This window comes from Dipteris shenzhenensis, chromosome 20 (genome assembly GCF_047967505.1).
Source record: "Dipteris shenzhenensis isolate YYH24624 ecotype China chromosome 20, Dip_SZ_1.0, whole genome shotgun sequence".
Lineage (NCBI taxonomy): Eukaryota > Viridiplantae > Streptophyta > Polypodiopsida > Gleicheniales > Dipteridaceae > Dipteris > Dipteris shenzhenensis.
Window position 1 is genome coordinate 28,891,460 of NC_141615.1, and position 23,810 is coordinate 28,915,269.

The window sequence follows — 23,810 nt, forward strand, 5'->3', positions numbered from 1 at the left end:
TTGGGCAGGTTCGGACGGCAAGAGGAACACTAGAGCCCAAGTAGCTTCGCAGACGGTGATCATGATGCAGGCACTGGGAGGCTTCGGTATCATTGATCCGGAGATGCAGAGCAGAGAGCCCTCTTGGGCAAGTTGGTGGTTCATGGCCTCACCCCAAGTGCAGAGCCTTGGAAACTCCTCTTACAACGAGGGCTTCTAAGGAACACCCCATGCACTAGGGGACAGTGGCAACCTTCACACATATGGATCTTCTCAAAGACCCCCCTTACGAGGAAGGGTTCCCCCTTGATGAGGAGGGCCTGGCAGAGACTAGCAGGGGGTCTCGTTCGTGCTCTGCCCAGATGCAGAGAGGAGTTTGAGCGTCAGCCCCTTATGTGGCACCCAGAGATCAGAGATCAGGAGGGACGTATGCTCGGACAGCGGACTCACATTGGTTGGGCACAGTGGGACAGTCGTCCAGCAGGGTCCTTTGGCCGTTGGAGCAAATTACCCATGGAGGCAGAGGCAAGGCTTGACACCCTAGCGCATCTGCAAGAGGTAGGGCAGCGGATGTGCAAGATTAACTTAGCCATTCCTGAGTCTTGGTGGGAAGGACTTCGCATATGGAGAGGCAGCAAATGGTTGGGGCAATTTTCCCGTACTGGTGTTCCCTTGAGGATGTTGATGTAGCGAGGCAGCACACACCCCGGCTTCTTCCGTGTAGGACCTCGAGGCCTGCTTCAGCCACTCACTGAGAGAGACCCCGAGATCGATGGGAGTCTTGATGGGATTCACTGGCAGATGATCAAAGTAGTGGGACGTTTGGGGAAGGAGTGGCACATTGACCCCTCCCAGTATCTCAAAGCAGGACGCCCTAGACGGCGCCTTTGGCTGTGGGAGGATAGACCCCTAAGGGAGGTCCAATGGGATCCGGGAGAGTGGTTTTGGCCCTCCAAGGGCGGCCTAGCCGAGCAGGTGGATGAGGTGCCCTTCTTTTCCTACACCACACAGATTGGCAGGAGGCTTCAGATGGACTCATCGAGGTGGACCCTCTCCAGGGAGAGGCATTGGTTGACCCAGAGAGTGCCTCGGGATGTTCGCTCCAGGTTTTGGACGCGGTTGTGGTCCAGTTTGCAGCCGAAGAAGATTTCATACTTCTTATGCCTGGCCGCCCACGGAGGCTTGCCCATCGGACCATGGTTGTGGAGCAGACACGAGTGGAGGGACAGTGCCATTGTTGCTCCAATGGTGTCCTGGAGACTATCCCGCACTGCCTCTCGAGCTGTCGCAACGCAGCGAGTTTGGATGGGAGCCCTCTAGATCATGACACGTATGCAGTCTTTTCAGAAAGACTATACGTGGGGGATGGTGGCCTGGTTGACAGAGGGAGGACATGCGTTTCATATTGATGAGATCTCTCCAGCCTACCGGATACAGGATCAGAGCATCCAGAGGATAGCACTCCACGAGGCAATCCCTCCTGACAACCTAGCTCCTCCTAGGGAGGACAGCGTTTGGGAGGTGGTAGCCAGCATCACGGCATGGAACATTTGGGTGGCTCATTGCATTCTTGTGATGGGTGAGCACCCGGTTCCACCCTCGGCTACCCTAGTCACCATCTGGCAGGACATCATATACACACTACGGTCCACCTAGGAGCGTGGGACTCCAGTCTCCAAGGCGACTATCGAGAGGCATGCTCGTTTCTGCAAGGCTTGGCCTGCACGAGTTTTCTACATCTTCACCCTGGGAGGGATTCGTTGGTTGTATAGTCCCCCCACTTGGCTCTTAGCCCCAGTGCCAAAGATCCCCTAGGCAGTGAGCTGGGTTTCTCTGGAGCAGGCCGGTTCTTTCTTTCAGCCTTTCCCGTTTTTTTCCATACTCAGCACCTTCGGGGCTGCTGTCTTGTTTGAAAGCTTTCAAGCATTAATAGAAGGTTCCTTTCTTTGAAAAAAAAAGCACAAACCAAGATTATTCAACATCTATCAGACTCTATGCCCAAAGAGGTGCAAACAAACCACATCCTTATACGCCTCATGCTGCAAATAAGTATTATTTACAATAAAAAGCCTTTGATCAGCCTGTCTATCATTTTGCATCTCATGGAAAGATAGCTTTAACCAAAGTGGAGAATGATCCGAGTGTAGATTTGCATAGTCCACCCACAAGTGGCAAGTAAATGCATCATCTTGGTACACATTAACAAGTTGATTGTGCATTACGCTGAAAAGTATAACCCCGCATCAAGGCTTGTGCTTCTTGCCATAGGTATGCAAGGCTCAGCCGAAGCAGTAGCTGAGTCACACTCGGAAGCCAAGATATGCGTATGACCAAAGGTATTATCCCCTTGCTATGGAGCATTATTACAATCCCCACAAGTAAAAGCATGATGTCTCCACAGATACTACTCCATTGCATGCCATATCGATGCTCTAGATGCGAAGATTGCGGACCATATCCAAAGGCAAACTCAAATATCTCCCCATGTATAAGGCATTGCATGACAATCCATCTATCTTCTCGATCATTGAAAGCCACAACAAACTGAAGCACGTGGCACAAGAAAGCCTGATGTCCCCCATAAAAAATATCATATCCAACAAAATGCCCCATACAGCTTGCATATGCATGCTGGTTATGCTTGCAGAGCGACTATGTCAGGCTGAAATTTATTAACATACGTCCATATAAGTTTCCATTTTCATATGCCGCATAACCCTTGCACATTATAAGTCAAGCATTTTATTTGTTCTAGCACATTTACCAATATTTACAGATGCTATCTCCCAGCAAAGACATTCAAGACTGCATGTCCACTTAACGATCCATCATATGACCTGGTGTGACACCACATCATGTTGAGTGGGCAAAAAAAAGAGCAACATCATCTTCCGGGAATAAAATATGATGCTCAGTCACTTCAGCCCAAGTAATGCCTATACCAGAATTCTCAGCACGAGTATGTACCAATTCAAGTGCAAGGTGGAAGGGTCTTCCTAAACATAGCTCGTTTTTTTGGGGATTGCCAACCATCATTAGAAACTTTTTCCTTGGCTTTTGACTGAGTAGCAGTAGACATCATACCATTAAGCTTATCAGCATCAATGATTTTCCAACAGGTAACTTGCAAAGCCAAACACACTCTACAGTAGCTGTGAAGGCTACCCTTTACCTACTTCACAACACAGAGTAGCAACGGTAGGCTCCTTGTGGAGCAACAAACTGTACCCTACATAAAAGGCAGATCTGTCATGTATTTTATTTATGAAGGATCCTATGATTTGCTGAAAAAAAGAGGACTCATCGGTCAGAGATTCTGTATCTTTGATTTCTCCATGAGTGAGAGAGAGAGAGAGAGAGAGGAGCAAGTCCATACATATAAAAAATAAAATATTTCATACACATAGACGCTCATCGTGACTTCCAAGTATGTATACAATACATACCGATAGGTTACAGCATTAAACTTAACACCCCCCTCATCTCAACTAGAAAAATCATCGCCTCAAAGCAGAGGTACAACAGAACGTGCCTGCAGTTGATTAGAGCATTCTCACTGCTTTTTTACCTGAAGGATCCGAAATAACAAGACGTGAGGTCGCCTGTTAAAATAATCTGCAATCATCTCCGGTTCATATGACTGTTTCAATGGGATGCGCCAAGCCATAAACCAGCCTATAGTATTGTTAATATGCCCTTTTAAAAACTTTGCATCAGCAGCCAAAAGCTCCAAACCTGACAAATCTGGAAAGAGATCATAGATACGTCATCAACATATCGGGACCAAATCCTCTGAAAGCATTATTTTTCATAGCCGTAGTTTTCCCTCGATTACACTTTTCAAAAGAAAAGTGTTCTTAGAAAATCTGATAAATTGAGCAAACAGACATATTTTAAAGAAAACATATTCTTAGACTAACTGACAGATTCTTTCACATGGCACGGACACAACATTGTACTGTAAATTCAAGCACTGTAAGTCAGATTACTACATATGCTTATTCATCCATAAAGGGTCTTTGAGGCTGAAGTTAAAGCCCTACAAATTGAATTTGTACAAGCATCTTTTATGGCTGGGATGAGGGACTCTCCTTCGGGTTGAAAATATACAAGGGTAAAGTATATCAAGGCTTGTATAGAGGGATACTTCAAGGTATATCCCCATAGAAGACCAAGAATTGTCCACCCATGATGAAAGGGGCCTGTACAGGCCCTCAAATGTCCCAACCAAATCAGCAGGAAGTATCTGTGTGTGCTGACCAGTGCACCAAGATAGCAAACTGATGCATGCAAATAAATATGAGCACCAGGACATGAGGATGCTTTGTCCCTTCGGGGCTTGTCTGCCCATTCCTTGACATGTATACTTTAATATACTGTGCATTGCCTGTGGAGACACTGATTACAGAGCACCATGTTGTGTTACCTTCAAATTCTTCTTATTGCATGCAAGTTATTATGCGAGTCCTTCACCTAGTCACTGGTTCAAGACCATATACCTATACCTAGATGAATCCAGGAACATTCCCAAACTCATCCTCTAAAAACACAACATAGTGCAGTTTCAATCTCACGATAGTCACTCATAAGATTGAAAACCATAAACTCCACGCATAGCAGGGACTAGCTACTATGACATCCCCACTGACGTCATCAACGCCCAACAGTGGGTGTAGACCATAGTATAAAAGTATACTCTCTTTTTTTTTTTTTGGTGAAAGCAGATGACTATATTAACATAAAATCAATGTACATGACATTTGACTCCAAAGGAGAGCCCAATGAAAGAACTCAAAAACAGTGAGAAAACACTTCAAGGCTAGTAGCATCCAAGTCTCTTGCAGCAAAACTATCATATAAGGATTGCTTGAGAGACATTCTGAATTAAATATATGTCTGAGAAAACTGTTGACCCATCCTGGAATGCAGTCTCTATGTCCAAATGGTCCATAGTACCCAAAAGCGAGTCCAGTGAAAGAAGAGGAGGAATGGAGACCTCTGAGATGAGAAGCATCCAAACATCCAGAAGAGTTTCCCAAATCGGATAGAGGGAAACCGAAGCCGCAGCAAATGGGAAACATGAGTGATCAATATGCGAGAGTGTGGGCAAGACCATAAGAGGTGAGGAACTGTCTCACGGTGACTCACATACAAATCCACACACCCACACATACTTGAGCATCCTTTTTTTCAAAATCTTCGTACTGAGTTTCTGTCAGCACTCCAGAGGTGAAGGGCAAACTCAGCCATGACGAAGGCTAGCACTAAATCAAAAAGTAGTCCAAATCTCTTCATTCAAGCTACAACTGCTTGTGAAGTCTAAACGATTTCATTTTAGTCTCTCCCAAACGAGCATCTAAATCGAAATCTAGCTGATAGGGCAACGCACGATTTGAGATAGAAAGAATTATCGCAATACCAGCAGGCCGCAACTTGGACGAAAACTTCACAAGGTGAAATTTGCATGTCCGCTAATACGACAGAAGCATATGCCTAGATGAATCCAAGAACATTCCCAAACTCGTCCTCTTAAAACACAACATAGTGCAGTTTCAATCTCATGATAGTCACTCATAAGGTTGAAAACCATTAACTCCATCACCCATAGCAAGGACTAGCTACTATGATATCCCCACTGACGTCATCAGCACCCAACAATGGGGGTAGACCATAGTATAAAAATATGCTCTCACACATACAAATCCACACACCCACACATACTTGAGCATCCGTTTATACAAAGTCTTTGTACTGAGTTTCTGTCAGCACTCCGGAGGTGAAGGGCAGACTCAGCCATGATGAAGGCTAGCACTGGTTCAAGACCATGCTTCTCTTTTGTGGACAATTTTAATCTCTAGGTAAGCAAAAAAGAGAAGACGTGTGATTTGTGCTGCCTTGGGAGGAACCCAAAGTTGTTGTAGATCCCTTTTTGGTGCCTGTTTCAAGCCCATTCGGAGTGACACAAGAATTGTGACTACTCTCCTGAGATCTAAGAGAACCTCCCTAGTATCTTAGAGCAAGGATCCATGTGTGATCACTATGATCTATGACAGGAGGAACCAGGGCACATGATCTGCTAAGGTTGGTTTACAAGGGTATTGCAAGATGCTAACAACGTTATTTAAGTATTTGGTTACTTTCATTGGTGACTACACCAGAACAGTATTTATGTGCATTATGCAGAAGATGTCCAAATATCCATATCATTCCGAGAAATGGCATAAGCTCAAAGAATATACCTTTGTAAGACTAGAATAAGTCCAATCATACAAATTTAGAATTTAGAATAAGCTCAAAGAAGGAGAAAGCTGAAATGCTCAAGAAGAGAGGACAGGAAAGCATATCTCTCACATAGCTTGTAGAGTTTTAAAGAGAATGGCATCATGAGGCAGTTTACCACTAGAGAAAGAACCGTGAGGGTACCCAAAGTATGTTGCAAACCAAGAGTTCAGCAAATTCATTTTGGGCAAAAGAACCAGCAAACAGCCATATATGTCATTCATGGATTGGAATCAAGCCTATAAAGGCATGATGAATTAAAGTCATTTGAACTTTATAGAACCACCTCCCTATAAAGACATCATTGGTTGCAAATGAGTTTACAAATTCAAACTCCATGTAGATACCATAGTTGAAAGATGTAGAGGAAAGTTCTAAGTGGTTGCAAAAAGTTACTCTCAACAGCAACGAGTAGATTTTAAGGAGCCTTTTGCACCAATGATCAAAATAAAGACAATTTAATTGCTCTTGTCAATTGCACCCACATTGGATTTCTATGTTCATTACAGGGTATACATCCTTTAACGATACAGAGTTAATTAAGATAAAAGGGCAAGTAGTCAATCATGATGTCATTGTGTTGTTTGACTCAGCGTCAACGCACAATGTAATTAACTCCAAGCTTGTAAAGACGCTGAAATTAAAGACTAGCCCATCTAACTATGCATATACAATCAGAATGGCAGACGGAAGTTCAACTGAAGTATGAGACTAAAGGGTTACCCAGTTGAAACTTCGAATTCAGAACTATGCTGAGAAACTTGATTTTGAAATGACAAAGCTTGCTCATGCAGACATAGCCCTGGGTAAGGCTTGGCATTCTAGAAAGAATCCAGCCATAGATTGGAAAAAGCACATTTATTAATTCAAGATGAATGATGTGGTGTATGTCTTATGAGGTGAAAAAGATATACCTCAAGGACCGTTGGTTTCCGTAATGGAAGTTCGAAAAGCTCAAGAAGAGTGTTTGTTTCTTTGTACAGCATCGGTAGAGCCGATTGATGGTCCTTCGGCTAGTACTCATGTTACCCAAAATGGAGAGATGGCCAAGCTGACTGATCAAATAGCAGAGGAGTTCTCTGATTATTTTAGGGATGAGTTACCTTATGGGTTACCTCCAAAGCGGAGTGTTCAGCATAAGATTGAACTAATCCCGGGAGCAGAACCTGTAAATAGACCTCCCTATAGGTTAAGTTTTACCGAAGAAGCGGAGGTACGAAGACAACTGGAAGGATACCTCAAGCTGGGGCAAAATCAACCCAGTTTCTCCCCTTTTGCTTCGCCACTGATATTTAAAAAAAAGAAAGATGATACTTTTCGCCTCTGTATAGATTACAAAGCATTGAATAATATCACTATTAAGCACACGTATCCGATGGCTCGGATGGATGATTTGCTAGATGCATTACATGGGGCTGTAATTTTCAGTAAGATAGATCTTAAATGTGGCTACCATTAGATCGGTATTAGAGCCGAGGATGTGCATAAAACCGCTTTTAGAAGCAAGTTTGGACATTATGAGTTTTTGGTAATGCCGTTTGGACTTACCAATGCTCCAGCTACATTCGTCATGCTTATGAACGATTTACTACGTCCGTATATCGAGAAGTTTGTAGTACATTTTATTGACGACATTCTTGTTTTCAACAAAAGTATTGCTAAGCATCTCGAACACTTAAGAATAGTGTTCAGTACTTTGAGGAAAGCCAGTCTTTATGTAAATAAAAAGAAAACCGTACTGTGTATGGTAAGACTTGAATATTTAGGATTCATTTTTACTCCTGAGGGGGTAGAAATGGATCCAAAGAAAGTGGCTGCGATACTGACTTAGCCAATCCCTCAGAGTTTGACCGCTTTGCTATCATTCTTGGGATTTGTCCAATTTTATCGAAGGCATATCAAAGGATATTCCGAAATAGTATCACCATTGACTGATCTGACCTCAGATAAAGTACCTTTTACATGGGGACAGAATCAACAAGAGAGTTTTAACACCATAAAAGAAGCTGTGGTCTCAGGACCGGTGTTAAAAATAGTTGATCCCCAGAAACCGTTTTTCCTTGAAACCGATGCAAGTGGCATTGCGGTAGAAGCAATTCTCCTCCAAGAGGGAAGACCAGTAGCCTTTGAAAGCAAGAAGCTTTCTCCCTCTCAACGAAATTGGCCAACTCATAAACTAGAGTTGTATGATGTTGTCCATGCTCTGAAAACATGGAGACATTATTTATATGGATCAAAGTTTTATGTTAATGTTGATCATGATACTCTGAAACATTTTTGTAAACAACCTAACTTGAGAGGCCGCCAAGCTAGGTAGTCAGAACTCATGCAGGAGTTTACCTTGACGATTCGATACCGAAGAGGAAAGGATAATAAAGTTGCTGATGCATTGTCACACATTATGCATAATATGAGTTTCACGGTATTAGAGAGTGATCTAATGATCGAGATTAGAGAAACTCAAAAAGTAGACGAGTTCGTCCAGAGCCTTTGGCCTAAGGCTCATGTATTTAAACCCGGGGAAAAGGATGACCTAGCATCCAGAAAAGGCCAGACTTATGCAAGATATACCATAAGAGATGGTATGCTGAAAAGAAATGGCAAGGTAGTAGTACCTAATCAGAATGATCTCAGGCAGAATGTCATTCAACAATGCCATGATAGCCCATGTGCGGGACATCCAAGAGTCGAGAAGACATATGATCTCGTGAAGCGAGATTTCTTTTGGCCAAAGATGAAAAAGCATATTCATGAATATGTGACACGTTGTTTTTCGTGTCAGGTAAATAAGGCAAATCGGGTGAAGCCACCCGGACTTTTACAGCCTTAGGAAATACCACTAGGTAGGTGGGAGAGCATTTCCATGGACTTTATTGTAGGTCTGCCTACGACACAAGGTGAATATGATTCTATCCTTGTGATAGTTGATCGTCTTACCAAGCTGGCTCACTTCATTCCAACTAGAGAGTCTGTTAGTGCCCCACAAGTGGCGGATTTGTTTATTAAACATATATTTCGTTTGCATGGATTACCCAAATCCATAGTGTCAAACAGGGATGTCAAATTTACCAGTCATTTTTGGACTGCAGTGTTTGAGACACTAAGGACTGAGTTGGAAATGAGTAATGGGGATCATCCCAAAACGGATGGTCAGACAGAAAGAATCAACCAAATTTTAGAGGATATGCTTAGAGCATATGTACCATTGAGGCAACATACATGGGACAAGTGGTTGCCATTGTTAGAATTTACCTACAATGCAGTGTTTGAGACACTAAGGACTGAGTTGGGAATGAGTAATGGGGATCATCCAGAAACGGATGGTCAGACAGAAAGAATCAACCAAATTTTAGAGGATATGCTTAGAGCATATGTATCATTGAGGCAACATACATGGGACAAGTGGTTGCCATTGTTAGAATTTGCCTACAATGATAGAAAACATTTCTCTACAGGGTTCAGTCCGTTTGAGCTGAACTATGGTTATAGACCAGCGAATCCAACTACATTTGGAGTACCTCAGAAAGTGCCTAGTGCCGCGAACTTTGTGGTTCAGATGCGGGAGATGCTAGCACTTGCGAGAGCTAACATCTGCCAAGCTATGGATAGAGCTAAGGCGTATGCAGATGAAAACAGATCCGTTAGAGAATTTAAGGAAGGAGAAAAAGTTTTTCTCAGAGTTCCTTCGCACTCAAAGTCTTAACTGCAGGAGAGTGTGCTAAGTTATCACCCCGATATTGTGGGCCGTGGTTAATTCTAAAAAGAATAGGCAAGGTGGCCTATAAATTAGAATTACCATGGGGTTGTAAGGTGCACCCAGTGTTTCATGTTTCTCGTTTAAAGAATTTTTTGCATACAGGTGACTCACTAATCAAGGGTGTTGTTTTGTTTCAGGAGATAGAGGATAATGCAGGACGCAAACCAACAAGAATACTAAACCGAGGAACAATGCAAGTACACAATCAGTAGATACCCACAGTGTTGGTTGCATGGCATGGTTTACCTCTATCAGAAGCTACCTGGGAATCCGTATACCAGTTACGGAGAGTGTTCCCAGACTTTGTCATCGAGGACGCTGATGCCTAAAGAGGGAAGGAATGTTACGCTCAAGTTGAGGTGACATGACCTCGGAAGGGTCAGTCGACATTTTCCTTTAAAGGATCAATGTTTGTATTATATTTGTTTGAACTTCACGTAAATTATCAAAAAGGAATCAAGGTCAAGGTCTTTGGTGAGGATGACATGGCACTAGACTAAGTGGATCTAAGGCTAAGGGGTCTAAATGCATTAAATGTGCCAAGGGGCAAATGATTTCAATGATATCCCAAGAGAGGGGTAAATGATGCATTTAGGAGGTACCCTAAATTGTAGACATGTGGCATCCTAGATCCATCTAGGGAATTGTGGGCTTTGGTATTCAGCTTGCAGGTCCTTCTCACACTGAATTTTGATTGTGATGAGCTTGCTGAACCAGAGAAAGGCTGCGTGGTTATTCGTAGTGCTATCACCTGTTAATTGGTGTTCGTCCAATTCGTGGTCTTGAATGAGCTGTAATTTTTAGTCGTATCATAGCCAGCCCACATCAACACAGCCAGCCCTACGGCCACATCATAGCAGCAGACAGCAGGCCATGTTAGCAGCCACATGGCAGTTGGTGATTGGACGGGCCTCAACCAGTCTGGTCAGGGGTTGGTCAATAGACTGCCCTTATCGGTCACTATAAAGGGCAGCCCCCTTGGCCACTCCTTCCACTCACTTCCAGGCCTCAGTTTGAGCAGCCAGCAGCAGGATCAGGCCGGATCGGGAAGCAGCAGACCTGCCCCTCAGCCGTGATTCCTTAAGGGTTCCTAGAGCTGGTTCAGTCCAGATTACAGCAGAAGCAAGGGTCTGCATCCCACAGCCCTCAGTACACAGATCTACAGTGAGGGTTTAGCACCCTACCTACAAGGGCTTTGTCCCTTCATACAATACTTAGGTCTTTCAGATATTATAGTTCTATTCAGCCCCATTGGGCTGACATTATTTTGATTATTCTTCCTCTTTGGAGGCCCCTTATATTCCGCCCTCAAATTCTCACACTCACTTCCACTTGTGTTTGAGGGCATTATTCTCTCAGTTCAGTTAGTAGCAAGTAGGAGAGATGTGAGTTAGGCATTCTCCCTGCTACACTGGTATCAGAGCTTTCAAATTTTATTTCCTGAGATAGGGAGGTTCATTTCAAGGATGGCCACCGTTTTATGGTATAGACAAGATCCGGAAACGACACCATGAGTACCATTGACAAGTCCAACTCCAGTGGGGAGAAAGGACCCGCCTCCCAAGCCTCTCCAACACAGAATCCGACCCCCGCCACAAAGGCCCCAATGATGGTTTCTGCCATGGTAGCCATGATGCAAACCATGAAGCAGATGCAGCAACAGCAGTCAGAGAGCCTTTTTCAATGCCTGCTTTCGCTTCAGGAGCAACAAAATGATCGTGAGCAGGCCACAAGAGGGCAGCTTGGAAGGCAAAAGAAGAGCGTGATCGCTCGCGGCTCAAGAAGCTAGGGAGCTCAAAGAGCGCACAGCTGGGGAGGCGAAGGAAGAATGGAGCGACATATTCTCATTTCTCTACTCCGCCCAAAAGGAGATGAGGAAAGGAAGAGAGTTCTGCAGCCTGTCAAGTCTTCAATTCCAGAAAAGCTCAATTTTCTTCGGTATGATGGTAAGACCGAGAACCTTTAGTGTTGATTTCTTGGCACCACATTTCCACTTGTATTTGAGTGCATTTTAAAATCATGCCTGGGTAGGCACATATGAGAACGCGATCCACTTGGAACACCAAAGTTTCCTATCCCCATCAAGTAAGTCTTTCATATTAGAAATATGGTGCATGAGTCATCTATTATAGGCACTGGCCACACAGCTTATTAAGAAAAGGACTACTATTCTCCATTATAGAGTTGAGAAATATGCATACAGAGATTGGAAGAATTGTGTGGAGTTAGACCAAGGCTAAAGAATTCCTCTATCCAAGAGGACCCTTATGTCTATCTATAGGATATGGTGTACGTTGTTGGTGATGTTCGGCATGGCAATGTGGTCGAGTTTATCAATAGCTGTAGAAATACAAACAATTCAAAATTCTCTCTACCGCTTGCTCAGCTCGTAAGATATGATATGATAGGATTGTATTAAAGTCCGCTTGAGACCCATTAGAATCCATGGGACTGGACACCTTATCAAATAGATAGTGGCTCTTCCATCAAAATTCTGTGGAAAAAGAAATTCATGCAGAATCATGCCTAGCCAACTGGTGTGCTATGTCAATGACTTTGCTGTGATGCCCTAATACTTCCCTTAGGTAGGCTCCTAGTTCCTTATCTAGCTGTTCCTCATGGGAGCGGAACTAGCTAGAGCAGCAAGTGCCGCATGTGGAGTTTTGGGCGCCTCCACCCTAGGAAGGTTTCCTATTTCTTATGGCCTATAGCTCATAGAGGGCTGCTAGTAGGACCATGCCTGTGGAATTGTCCAGGGGGTTGAGATGATCTGGCAATGCTCCCCCTCAAGATGGTAGCCAGGATACGACGTACCCACCTGGACTCACTTGGGGCATGGCATCTTGGTTGAAAGAGCACAACAAGCTTTCCCCGCTGAGACGATCTGGCCAGCCTGCAAGATAGATGGTCTGAGTGTCGCTCGCATGGATATCCAGGACTCAGTCCCGCCCTCTCGCCACATACTCATGTTCTCTCTAGAGGATGGCATCTGGGAGATGGTGTCCAGCATCAGAGCCTAGAATATCAAGATAAGGCACTGCAATATAGTGATGCCCCAGGGTAGCAGATTCAGGCAGCCACCCTCATCAACATATGGCATGGTGTCATCTGCATCTTGTGGGCCACATGGGAGTAGGACACAAAGGTATCTAGGAAGAAGATTGAACGACTGGAGCATTTCTGCAAGGCATGGCATGCATGCGTTTTTTACATTCGCATGGATCGAGGAATCTGATGATTGGATAGCCGCCCCCCACCCCAGTTGTTGCCACTTATTTCCAGGACACACTCAGCAGTAAGTGTAATTCTATAGGGTCCCTTTCATTAACAACTTTTCAAATTTCTGAGGAAGATGATCGATCACGTTCACTATGAAACTGAGTAAACCCGAGCTCATCTATTATAAGATTCCAACGCAAATGCATCGGCTATCATAGTATACTTTCCGTTAAGATATCTCAGCTGGCTATTAAACTCTTCCATCTATTCAGCGCACTTGGCCTTTTGACCTTTGAATTCAAGCTGATTGCACAACCACTTGATCCTCTCTTTGTCAAAGAGAATTTCAAACTTATCGACATACAAAGTGCCTCCATGCTTCCAAAGGATAGACAATATCTTAATTCTCTGTCATATGCTGACTAATTTTCTAAGCTGGTCAAGTTCCTTAGTTTCAAAGGCGACCGATTGTCCACCTTGGTTCAACATGGCTCCCAAAGCTCTATTACTCGTATCAATTTCAAGTACAAAAGGTTCATTAGGATCAACCATTTCAATACCAGGGTAGTTGCTATCACGTGTTTTTGCAACTCTTCTAGAGTAGCCGGACTTGGCCACACTAGAATATCTTTAACTTCTTTTGGATCCAGGTGTGCCCCTTCTTCAGATGTAATACGACTCTGATACTTACATACAGCTTACGATTTTTCTCCCTGGTAGAAATTTAACCGAGACTCAGAAGAGGTCTCGATACTATCAAGCGCTATGGTTGCCACTAAGATTTATTTGACAAACAGAGGATTTTTTAGAAGAACAATACTCCCCTAGACTCTTATGTCGTAACATAAAGTTTCTTCTAAAGTCAATCTCTAGTGATGCCTAATTCAGAATCCTCAGAACCAGACAATACAAGTCTCATATTTGTGGTGATTGTTAAATGATTCTCAGTTACAAGGTGCTAGAAGAAGGTGGGAGGGCAAACCTGGGTAAGGAGCTCTAGGAGATTGACTTTCAAGAGCCTGAAAGGCAGAATTATCCTCCCACAGTCTCAACGTAGGAACTTCCTCCGCACGTTCTGCAAGGGAAGGAAGAGCTACGTCTCGTGCCCACTTAAAAGACAGTGCTAGAAACTCCATATCGTTCTTCACAATCTGCCAAAATCCTGTCGCTTTTGGTATTGCCCCCCGTTCACAGGTTCCAGCATCATCGTTAGCAAGTTGACGATTCTTTCCCGTTTGTGTAGTCGTAGCCAATGATCCATTGCCTTGTATCGCTTGCAATATCCCTGTCGTTATACCTGTTGAAGAGTTTGAAGCCTTGCCTACCAACTCCCCCACACCTGCACTGGGAACTGAAGCTTCATGGAAGCTTTCCTCTACTCGAGAGTCCAGCTGAGAGACAAAATTTCTCAAGCCTTTGTTTTCGCGCTCCTTCTCAGCTACTTGTGACAAGTCTCCAAGCTTACGCGACTCGCAAAAGCCTTCTACGGTAAGAAGTGCAGCATCATTACGAAATTCGAGGTGTCGTTTATGGTACAAACGCCCGTTTAGAAAACTTCCTCTTGGAGACGGACTGTTTTCCGAGCTAACATTTGAGTCATTTAGAGCATCGAATTCACCCCTATCGTCCGACCGTACCTCTGTGCAAAGAATCCCTGGAGCTGCGTTGGACTGGTCCGATTCTCTTCCATGTTCAATTCCCGAGTCTTGTTCACCATCATCGGAAGTAAGGCTAGGTGAAGATCTGCATACTTTGCATCTTATAGTTAAATTTTTTGTTGAATGGTCCATAACGTGCTGCCCAGAGGCAGATAGCAATAAAGCATTTTTGCAGGGTACTGCACATCGGCTTGTCCTTCTGGAGTGGCTTCGGCCTGTTCCACGGCTGACTGCAGAAGTTTCATATCTTCTTCTCTGATTTGATGCTAATACCGACGAACGGGCGTGCTCTTCACCTTGTAACGGCGCAGCCGTCTCCAATTTACGATCAACTGAGCTTTGGCACCTGCCTTTCTTACCATTCCCATTACAGAAGGCTATCGCCGGACCGATAAAACCATCGCCAAGGCTCCTTGCTGAAGGCATTGTCAGGGCCCTTGTCCGCGGACGCATGCAAACCAGATTACCTGCTCCAGCGTCAAGGGATGCCATAGGCACTGATGCAGGCACTCCTGCTGCGGAGCTGCAAAGGAAAATGAAACGAAAAGCGGACTGATTCAAAGACGGGAGAAGCGGGAGCTACTGCTGTGGAAGATGAAGGGAAAACTTCCAAAAGACTGTGACGAAACTCTTGCAATTTCGGGAGGCGAAAATGCGAGGCTTGTGAGAAGAAGCATACCTCGAGAATTTTACCGTTTCTGCAGCAGGAAATGGAAATCTTGCTAAGATGAATTGGAGCTCGAGGACGCCATAGCCACATAAAAGAAGATCAAACAAAGACGATGGACGCTGCTTAATAGCAACGAAGAACTGTCCTCACTCCTTAAATATGTCATTAGCCCACTAATCTCTTCTTAATTAACCCTTCTACTCGAGAAATTATCTCCCTCTCGTCCCTTCTTATCCTCCACCAATCACAGCCCTCCACGTCATCTAGCATCCTTGGTCCGTGGTGGTGCAGCTCCATGAACTTTCCATGGCCGCTTTCCACGCCCGTCGAGGTCCCCGCACAAGGAGTCGGTGGCCAGTCTTGAGCACCCCTATCTTTTTCATAGTGTAAGGGGCTGGGCCTATAGTTTTTTTTATGTTTTTCAAAATGTAAGGGCATCCCATGAATGGAAATAGAGAAAGAATATAATTTTTCCAAAAAAAATGAGGAAAAAATATTAACTTCTTGGAAAACCTACATACCCAATACTAAAGGCAGTGGTGGCCCAGTACTGTGTCACATTTAGACTATCTTAACTTTTCATAAGAGCTTGACACCTAAGCATATTTTCCCTTTTTCAGGCCTCTTTATTGGGTCTTTCCATGGAGAAAATAGGGGAGGGTGCTAACATTTTAAAGGCACGCACCTCTTTAGTAGCCCCTTTACCCTACATGTCAACATTTCTGGACGTACCACTAGTAGCACCTATACACCTCGGATTTTCGAGCCTCGAAAAACAACGTACAAAAATATTCTAGGATGAATAGGGACATCCGAGCATGAATGGCGGATACGAGTACCCGCTATCATATGTCGAACATTGATTTTTTCATCGGACCGCGAACCTTGATGTGAATGCACATACTCCATTGGAAAGCAGGCCTTTACAGACCAAGGACTGCCCTCCCAACCTTACTGCAAGGAGCAGATCGGGATGCTTAATTTGGATGGACGAGCACACCCCTTTTACATGCAACTGAACTTTCAGAGAGTTCAAAAGCCACCTAGTGCCCATGGTTGGGGCAACCAAGAGTGTGGGTACCCAAGGATGGGCACCCATTACTCTAACCAATAAAGTATTAGAGGCGGTGGCCAATGATGTTGGTACAATGGCATGTCAAGAAATTTAATGCAGGTTGCCTGCCTTGGTAAAGCCTACACTTAAGCTTACTTGCCCAAGATCAATGTTGGCTACCTACGACTTAGGCATGGAATGGGCGGTGCCTACTTGAGGTATTCTTTAATGGACTATTTATAATCTACCTTCTAAAAAGGGATGCCTTGAATATGGAGCCCACTTTAAGGTAAGTTGGTCGTTAGTTAGGGGAATTGGTTGGAAATCACCAAATGTTGCCACATGTGATCTGGACTCTTGACATTCGACATTTGTAATTCACTTAACTGGAAGGTAAACCAAAACATTACATCCAGTGAGCCAAAAGATCGTTGAGAGCCCAAAAGATCACATCCGGCCATTGCTGAGAGGCTCTTTTGAGCAAGAGGGAATTTGTACAACTCAATTTTCTGCCAGTCTAGCTTGTTGCATTAAAAATTTTTAGGGAGCCAAAGGAGGATCCGATGGAGAGGCTGAAGACCATGCACATTGCTAGGACTCAGATTACGGCCCCCCTAGCAAGTCGAGAGACTCTGCTCTGAAAATATTGAGGCCTTCATCGACATCTAGGGGAAACCCATACAGCATAGCCACAAAGAGGTCCTCTATGAGCATGTTATCTAAGAGATATAACTACACTGTAAACAAATAAACAAACATTAGCTCATTAGATTTAATTAAAAGATTGAAGTAGCAACAAAAAAAAAGATAGTATCAAACCTGAGGATGGCCAGGATAACATTTTCATTAACCTCTTTTAAAGGATTGGAGAGGTGATGAGATTCAAATGTGTGGGGAATCGCCTATGGGAACAAAGGGTTTCCACTAGTGCTAGCATTTCTACTCCAGGTGAGTGATTGCGTCAATCACCTTATATGAGAAGGCAGATATTATTGGGATCATAGAGCATCGAGGGGTGGTGGTACTAGGCTCTCTCTCTCTCTCTCTCTCTCTCTCTCTCTCTCTCTCTCTTTGATTGAGTAACTAGAGATGGAGTAACTAGATAATTAAAAAGCATGTATTGTACCATGATGGAGTAATTAGAGATTTAAAAGGCTAGATAAAGTGCATCAAAGTTCCACACAAATTTCCAGCACTCTCATGTTTGCAAAGATAATACTATTCATGTGGTAATTCGTATGCAAAGATACTACTATTCCCTTACTATTCATGTGCCACCACTGTGGCTCGCAATTACTCACCTTTCCGTTACCACCATCGGGCTTGCATGCATGATTACTACGAGTGCAATAATTTACCAGTCATCGGGCTTGCATGCTCAGGAGAGTACTAGAGTGCATGGTAATGAGGGATTAGAGATGATTAGGGTTCATGATTTACTTTTGTGGGAATTACTAGCCTGGTGGTGGTGGCTCTCATCAGCCACGTCTATTGTGGCTACGATTCCACCGAGCTGGCAGCAGTTAAAATTACCAGCCACCGCTCACCCACCACCGTGGCTGATGCTGGTAGTAAATCCCACATAAGTAAATCATGAAGCTCTAATCACTCATTACCATGCACTCTAGTTCTCTACTGAGCATGCGAGCCTGGTAACTGGTAATTTTTACTGCACTCATAGTGATCATGCATTCTTAAGCCCGGTGGTGGGTGAGCAGTGTAGCTAGTAATTTTAACTGCTAGCCCAGTGGAATCGTAGCCACGACAAACTGATGAGAGCCACCACCACCAGGCAGTAATTCCCACAAAAGTAAATCATGAAACCTAATCACCTCTAATCACTCATTACCATGCACTCTAGTACTCTACTGAGCATGCGAGCCCGGCTGGTATTTTTACTGCACTCGTAGTGATCATGCATGCTTAAGCCTGGTGGTGGATGAGCAAGCCATTGCGATGGCTAGTAATTTTAACTCGTAACTTGGTATAATCGTAGCCACCATAAACATTGCTGTAATCACTCATTGCCATGCACTCTAGTACTTTACTGAGCATGCAAGCCCGGTGACTGGTAATTTTTACTGCACTCATGGTGGATCCTTGTGAACATGTATTGCCTCCTCATCCTTTTTCATTTCTTTCCTCTAACGATGGGATATGCATTAGATTCTTAATTAAAAATCAATGCAAATAACACGCTTATTTCAAACTTTTATTGAATTAATTTTCTCATATTAACGCATGCATTCATTCTCTTCAAAATTGCTTCAATGCATGCCGTTAATTTTGTAGACTTGTGAAAAAAAATTGATTTTCATTTGGTGACAAAAATCAAAATTGTGAGCTTACATTGGTGAAAAAGATGCTTCCATACCATCTTCTCTTGACAATACCATAGTGTCCTAGTGTTGTATTTACTTTAGTGCTTAGCTTAGCATATGTAGTTGACTAGAGTAGAAAGTGGTATGGACTGGCATGTAGCAATTGAAAAGTAATTTGGGACTGCTCTTGAAATTGCCTCTATTTGCTTGGACGAAGAAATAGAGACAAGAAAGAGGCATTGCCCAAATCATGAGGGTTCTCTATGATGACAGTAACACGTAGGGTGTTGCTCTCATCTCACAAATATAGCAGACAATGTATATATACCAAGATCACATTTTTAACATCATCATGCTATAACATTTTAAAAGATATTATACCTTTTTTAGAAGGATTACTCATTAAAATAATGAGTCATAATGATTATTCTATTTATATAATAGCTATTTTTTGGATGAATAAGTATGAGAGCTGGGCTCATGTCGAACCATTGAAGAGATTTTGGTAGGCCTACTTCTTTTAATAAGTATATAATTTAATGGCATGAGGGGATTGTATGGCATTTCATCAACTCTCCCTATTCTTTTTGCCCCAATGGAATTTCTAAAAGTAATATTAGGGGTGCTTTTTGACTACTACCAAAGCAGTAAAAGCGTACCAATTAATCATGCTTACAGCTTGAACCATTAAAGAGATTTTGGTGGGCCTACTTCTTTTAGTAAGAATTTAATGGCTTTTGGGGATTGTATGGCATTTCATCAACTCTCCCTTACGAGCTTTTGACATTTCAGAAATAAAATTCCCATTTTTTTGCTAGCTTGGACATGATGTATCCATTTCTTTTTGTTGAGCAACCACCTCACTTTTTAGGCATATGTCTCTCACATGACAAACCAAAAGAAAACTTGGACAAGCAATGTCCTTTAAATAAGTTACATCATAGTGTGAACCTCATAATCCTTTGGTGTGATTGCACGTATTCGAATAGATTCTACATGGCATTTGAATGTGACCTTCATGATGCTTTAATATTATTTGACTAGATTTGGCATTGCATTTTAATTTCCCATAGAATAATGGCCAAGATTCTACACTGCATTTTCTTTTCCTACAAACTATGGCTTAGATTCTATGAAAATAATACAGGAGTATCTTTGCTTATATGTATGTACGATTGTTAAAGAGTGTTGATAACCCATCCCAACATCCCTAGCTTTTTAAAAAACAATAGTTCCATGTATCAATTTTACTTTTTAAAAATTTGTTATATAAATTATTCTCGCAAACACTTACCCTTGACATAAGTAATAAGCAATTAAAATGTAAGCCACCTAGTTATACCTTTTCACAATTCATGGGTTTTAACTTTGTCTTGTATTTAGATGAATGCAATTAACAAGGTTGTTTCTTTATCTTAGCATAAGAGAGGGTAGTGGGGAAGTTAGGTCTCAGTGCTAGCCCATGATTGGAATTCCTTTCATAAACATTTCTACAACATGATCCATAAAAAGCTATATTATGTCAGCAAGCATTCCTATTGTCTTCTTCTACTTCTGGTCTTCTTCTATTGAATAACAGTTCTTAGCATTCATTGCATAATGTTGTTGAACCTTGAAAATGACATTTTGGGAATTTAAATGCAATCGAAGGAGAGCCTTCAAACCGAAGAGCGAAGTGAATAGATGGAGCTCCCTAGAGTGAGTGGTTGTAGGATTAGGTGAAGTGGGGAGAAAGTCGTACATGCATAGTCAACATTGTCTTCAAGGTGCCCAGTCCATAGATAACGCTAGAAGACAATTGAAACAATGCTATGTGACATGGGTATTGGCAAGTTGGCAAAGGACCTCAGCTATTAGAGTGTTGTGATCCTTGCAACAACAAAGGAAGAGAAGAATTAGGAGCTTAACAAAGGTTCAATTGGTCAGACTAAGGATGACATCAATGGCTATGTACAAAGTATTCACAAGGGCAACGTGTGTTAATGAGGACATAACAAAGTAATGGGAGAGTAATGGAACCTACCCCTTTTGAGATGGAGGTGTGACCATTGTAAATCTAATGGATAGTACTCGCAACAAATGTCACTAGGAAGGTCATTTATATAAGATTCTAGAGTTCTACAAGTTAGGTTGATTCTTGCTACCAAGACAACTAGCATGTGTGGATTGCAACCAAGAACCATTTATATTCGAATGCGATTTTAGGCCAAGTAACAGATGAGCATCTTGTTTCCACTCATTGCGATCTTTCCTCTCTCTCTCTCTCTTTCTCTCTCTCTCTCTCTCTCTCTCTCTCTCTCTCTCTCAGTTCAACGTTTCATTGTACCTTGCACGTTCCTCCTTGCCCCACCCTATGCTTTTATTTACAATGATTTGCATTTGCTCGATGAGGTTGATACCTCTTTAGCCATTTGGAAAAAGTAATCACTCCGCACACCTAAACGAATGAAGGGCCACGAGACAAATTGACGAACCAGTATGCACCACCACAATTTATCTCATTAACATTTAGTGATCTTGCTAGGGAATGTGAAGTGGTATGTGTTAGAGAAGCCAGTGTCCAGAGGAAGTAAAAATTGATGTGTGGTGAATGATGAAGCAAACTGATGAAAAAACAAGATGTCAACTAAGATACCAATGATAAAGAGAAGAGTGGATCATCAAACATGAAGTGGAGACAAGAAGGCTTGAGACAATCACTGAAGGAGACGAATCCTTAACCAAGGGAAGTGAGTAGGTTGCCTAGTTTGCCATCACCATCATCGAATGAAGAGGAAGAATGGAGTGGCCAAGAGAGTCAAAGGACCACACCTCTAGTGAGTTTTGGCAAGGACAAGGTAGCAAATTCTTGTCATCATCATAAAGAAGGAGATCCAACTGAGTAGAGCAAGTAGAGATGGACAAAGATAAAGATAGACCACTAGTGAGCCCACACTAAGAAGTCAACAAAATAAGAGGACCAAAGATATTAATGAAGTTTCAATACTTAATGGGACACAAGGGAGATAATCCCTAGTCTCATCTGCATTATTTCCAGAGAATGGTTGCACCTTGCAAGGTACCCATGAGGAAGAGTACTTGATGTACTTGCCCACCCTTTTTCCCAACAATAAACCATGGAATGGTACAACTAGCACCCTGATGACCACTTTGCCTTGTGGGATGAGTTGAAGACCACGTTCCTAAAAAGGTACCAACACAAATTCAGCAAGGATGATGTATTTCTAAAGCTTCACTGCCTTAATTTAAAAAAAGGCAAAGTAGTATAGTAGAATGAGGATGCTGACCAATCAGCTTGACAATGTGCATGACAAAACAATGCCACAATCCTTGTTGATGAATGGTGTCATTCAAGGAGTAGAGCTATGCAACATGGATATTACAATGAGGACATATGATGAATTGCTAAAAAGATCAATTATGGTCAAGGAGGGAAACATGGAACCCTAAATGTTTATCTTTAAGGTGGATAGTAAGATAAAGATGAAAAAGAATAGGTGACAACCAAAAAGGACACCAAAATGGAAAAGAAGGAGCTAAAGAAGCTTCTAAAAAGGAACAAGAAGAGGTGACGACCAAAAAGGATGCCAAAATGGAAAAGGAGGATCTCAAGAAGCTCCCAAGTGAGATGGACATCAGAGGTAACCCAAAAAAATGAGAGGTCTAGTGCCACAAGTACAAAACCGATAGTCAAATGGTGAATGAGTGTCAATCTGGTAGGTATTGCAACATCTACAATTGTCTGGGCCACACGACCAAAGATTTCTAGTAACAAGCACAAACAAATGGCAGAAGCCTACCAACTGGATCAAGAGATAAGTAGACTCCACAAAGGGGAAAGATCGAAGAGCACCAATAGAACATACTACTTTCATGACAAAGATGAACTGTTGCAAAAGGCGTGAGACCAAGATGATTGTGCACCCCACGTGAGCATAGTATTGACAATGTGGATATGGTCACAAGCTCCCAAGGAGCAACCTAGGTGAACCTAAAGAAGTAGAAAGAGCAAGGGTTCCACTAGAAGGCAGAAAAGAAGATGGTGATGAAGCTCAACCGAGAGCTAAAGCAAAAAGAGCCACTCATCAAAGTAGGAGAATCATCGATCAACAACTAGAGATAGATGGATTGATGGGAACAAATGAATTAGAAAAGGGAAACAAACCTAAGAGTAAAGATGGAGCCAAAAGACTAGTGGAGAAAATGCACATCAACTTAATCTAAGAGAATTTTTTAGAACAAAATGTGATGGTCTCGATTGGTCAACTAATGGAACTCACTTCCCAATGTGTAAAATTATCCTAGAGTCTAGTCATGCACCAATGACCTACAACTACACCCCTTACATTAAGGATTGAGGTGATGAAGATGACAATCTAGGACAAAGAGGTACCTTGATCAATGTCAAAGTCTAAAATGACGAGTGCTTAGTGATGGTCACCCATATAGTAGTAAACGCCATCTCCGACAAAGTAAAAACTTAAGTCCTCATCGTTCGAAATTCGGATGGCAGATCAAAGGTTAGTAATTCCCACTGGCATATTGAAAGAAATTTGTATCAAAATCAGTGGAGTCTACTTCACAATTACATTAATCGTGCTCAATATGGAGAGTGAACGAGGGTACCCGACGCATTGTGGTTGTGGTACTTCATGATTGGGTAGGCAACACTCTCATAATCGCCCAAGAATGGAAGGATGTGCAAATATCAATGCATAAAGTAGAATCCAAAAAATATGTAAGCCCGAATGTCTAGAGGGGGAAGAAGACTATGCCTCCAATAACGAGAAGAACAGTATTGGTCTTGAACACTATGCTAATCACAATGATCGATGCATTGTAGGTGGAAACCAAAATATTGATGAAGTTGAAG

At 42.7% G+C, this 23,810-nt stretch overlaps 1 protein-coding gene across 1 annotated transcript in view; it reads right to left on the reverse strand.

Moving 5' to 3' along the window:
- The window catches only part of ATATH8 (Protein kinase superfamily protein), a 108,651-nt gene that overhangs the window by 76,910 nt on the left and 7,931 nt on the right, over positions 1–23,810 (reverse strand). The window contains exons 2-4 of the mRNA XM_087391264.1: positions 15,572–15,681; positions 14,217–15,415; positions 3,548–3,723 (exon numbers count right to left, since the gene is read on the reverse strand). Coding sequence (XP_087247390.1) covers positions 3,548–3,723; positions 14,217–15,415; positions 15,572–15,681 — 1,485 coding nt within the window. The remainder of the gene's footprint in view (positions 1–3,547; positions 3,724–14,216; positions 15,416–15,571; positions 15,682–23,810) is intronic.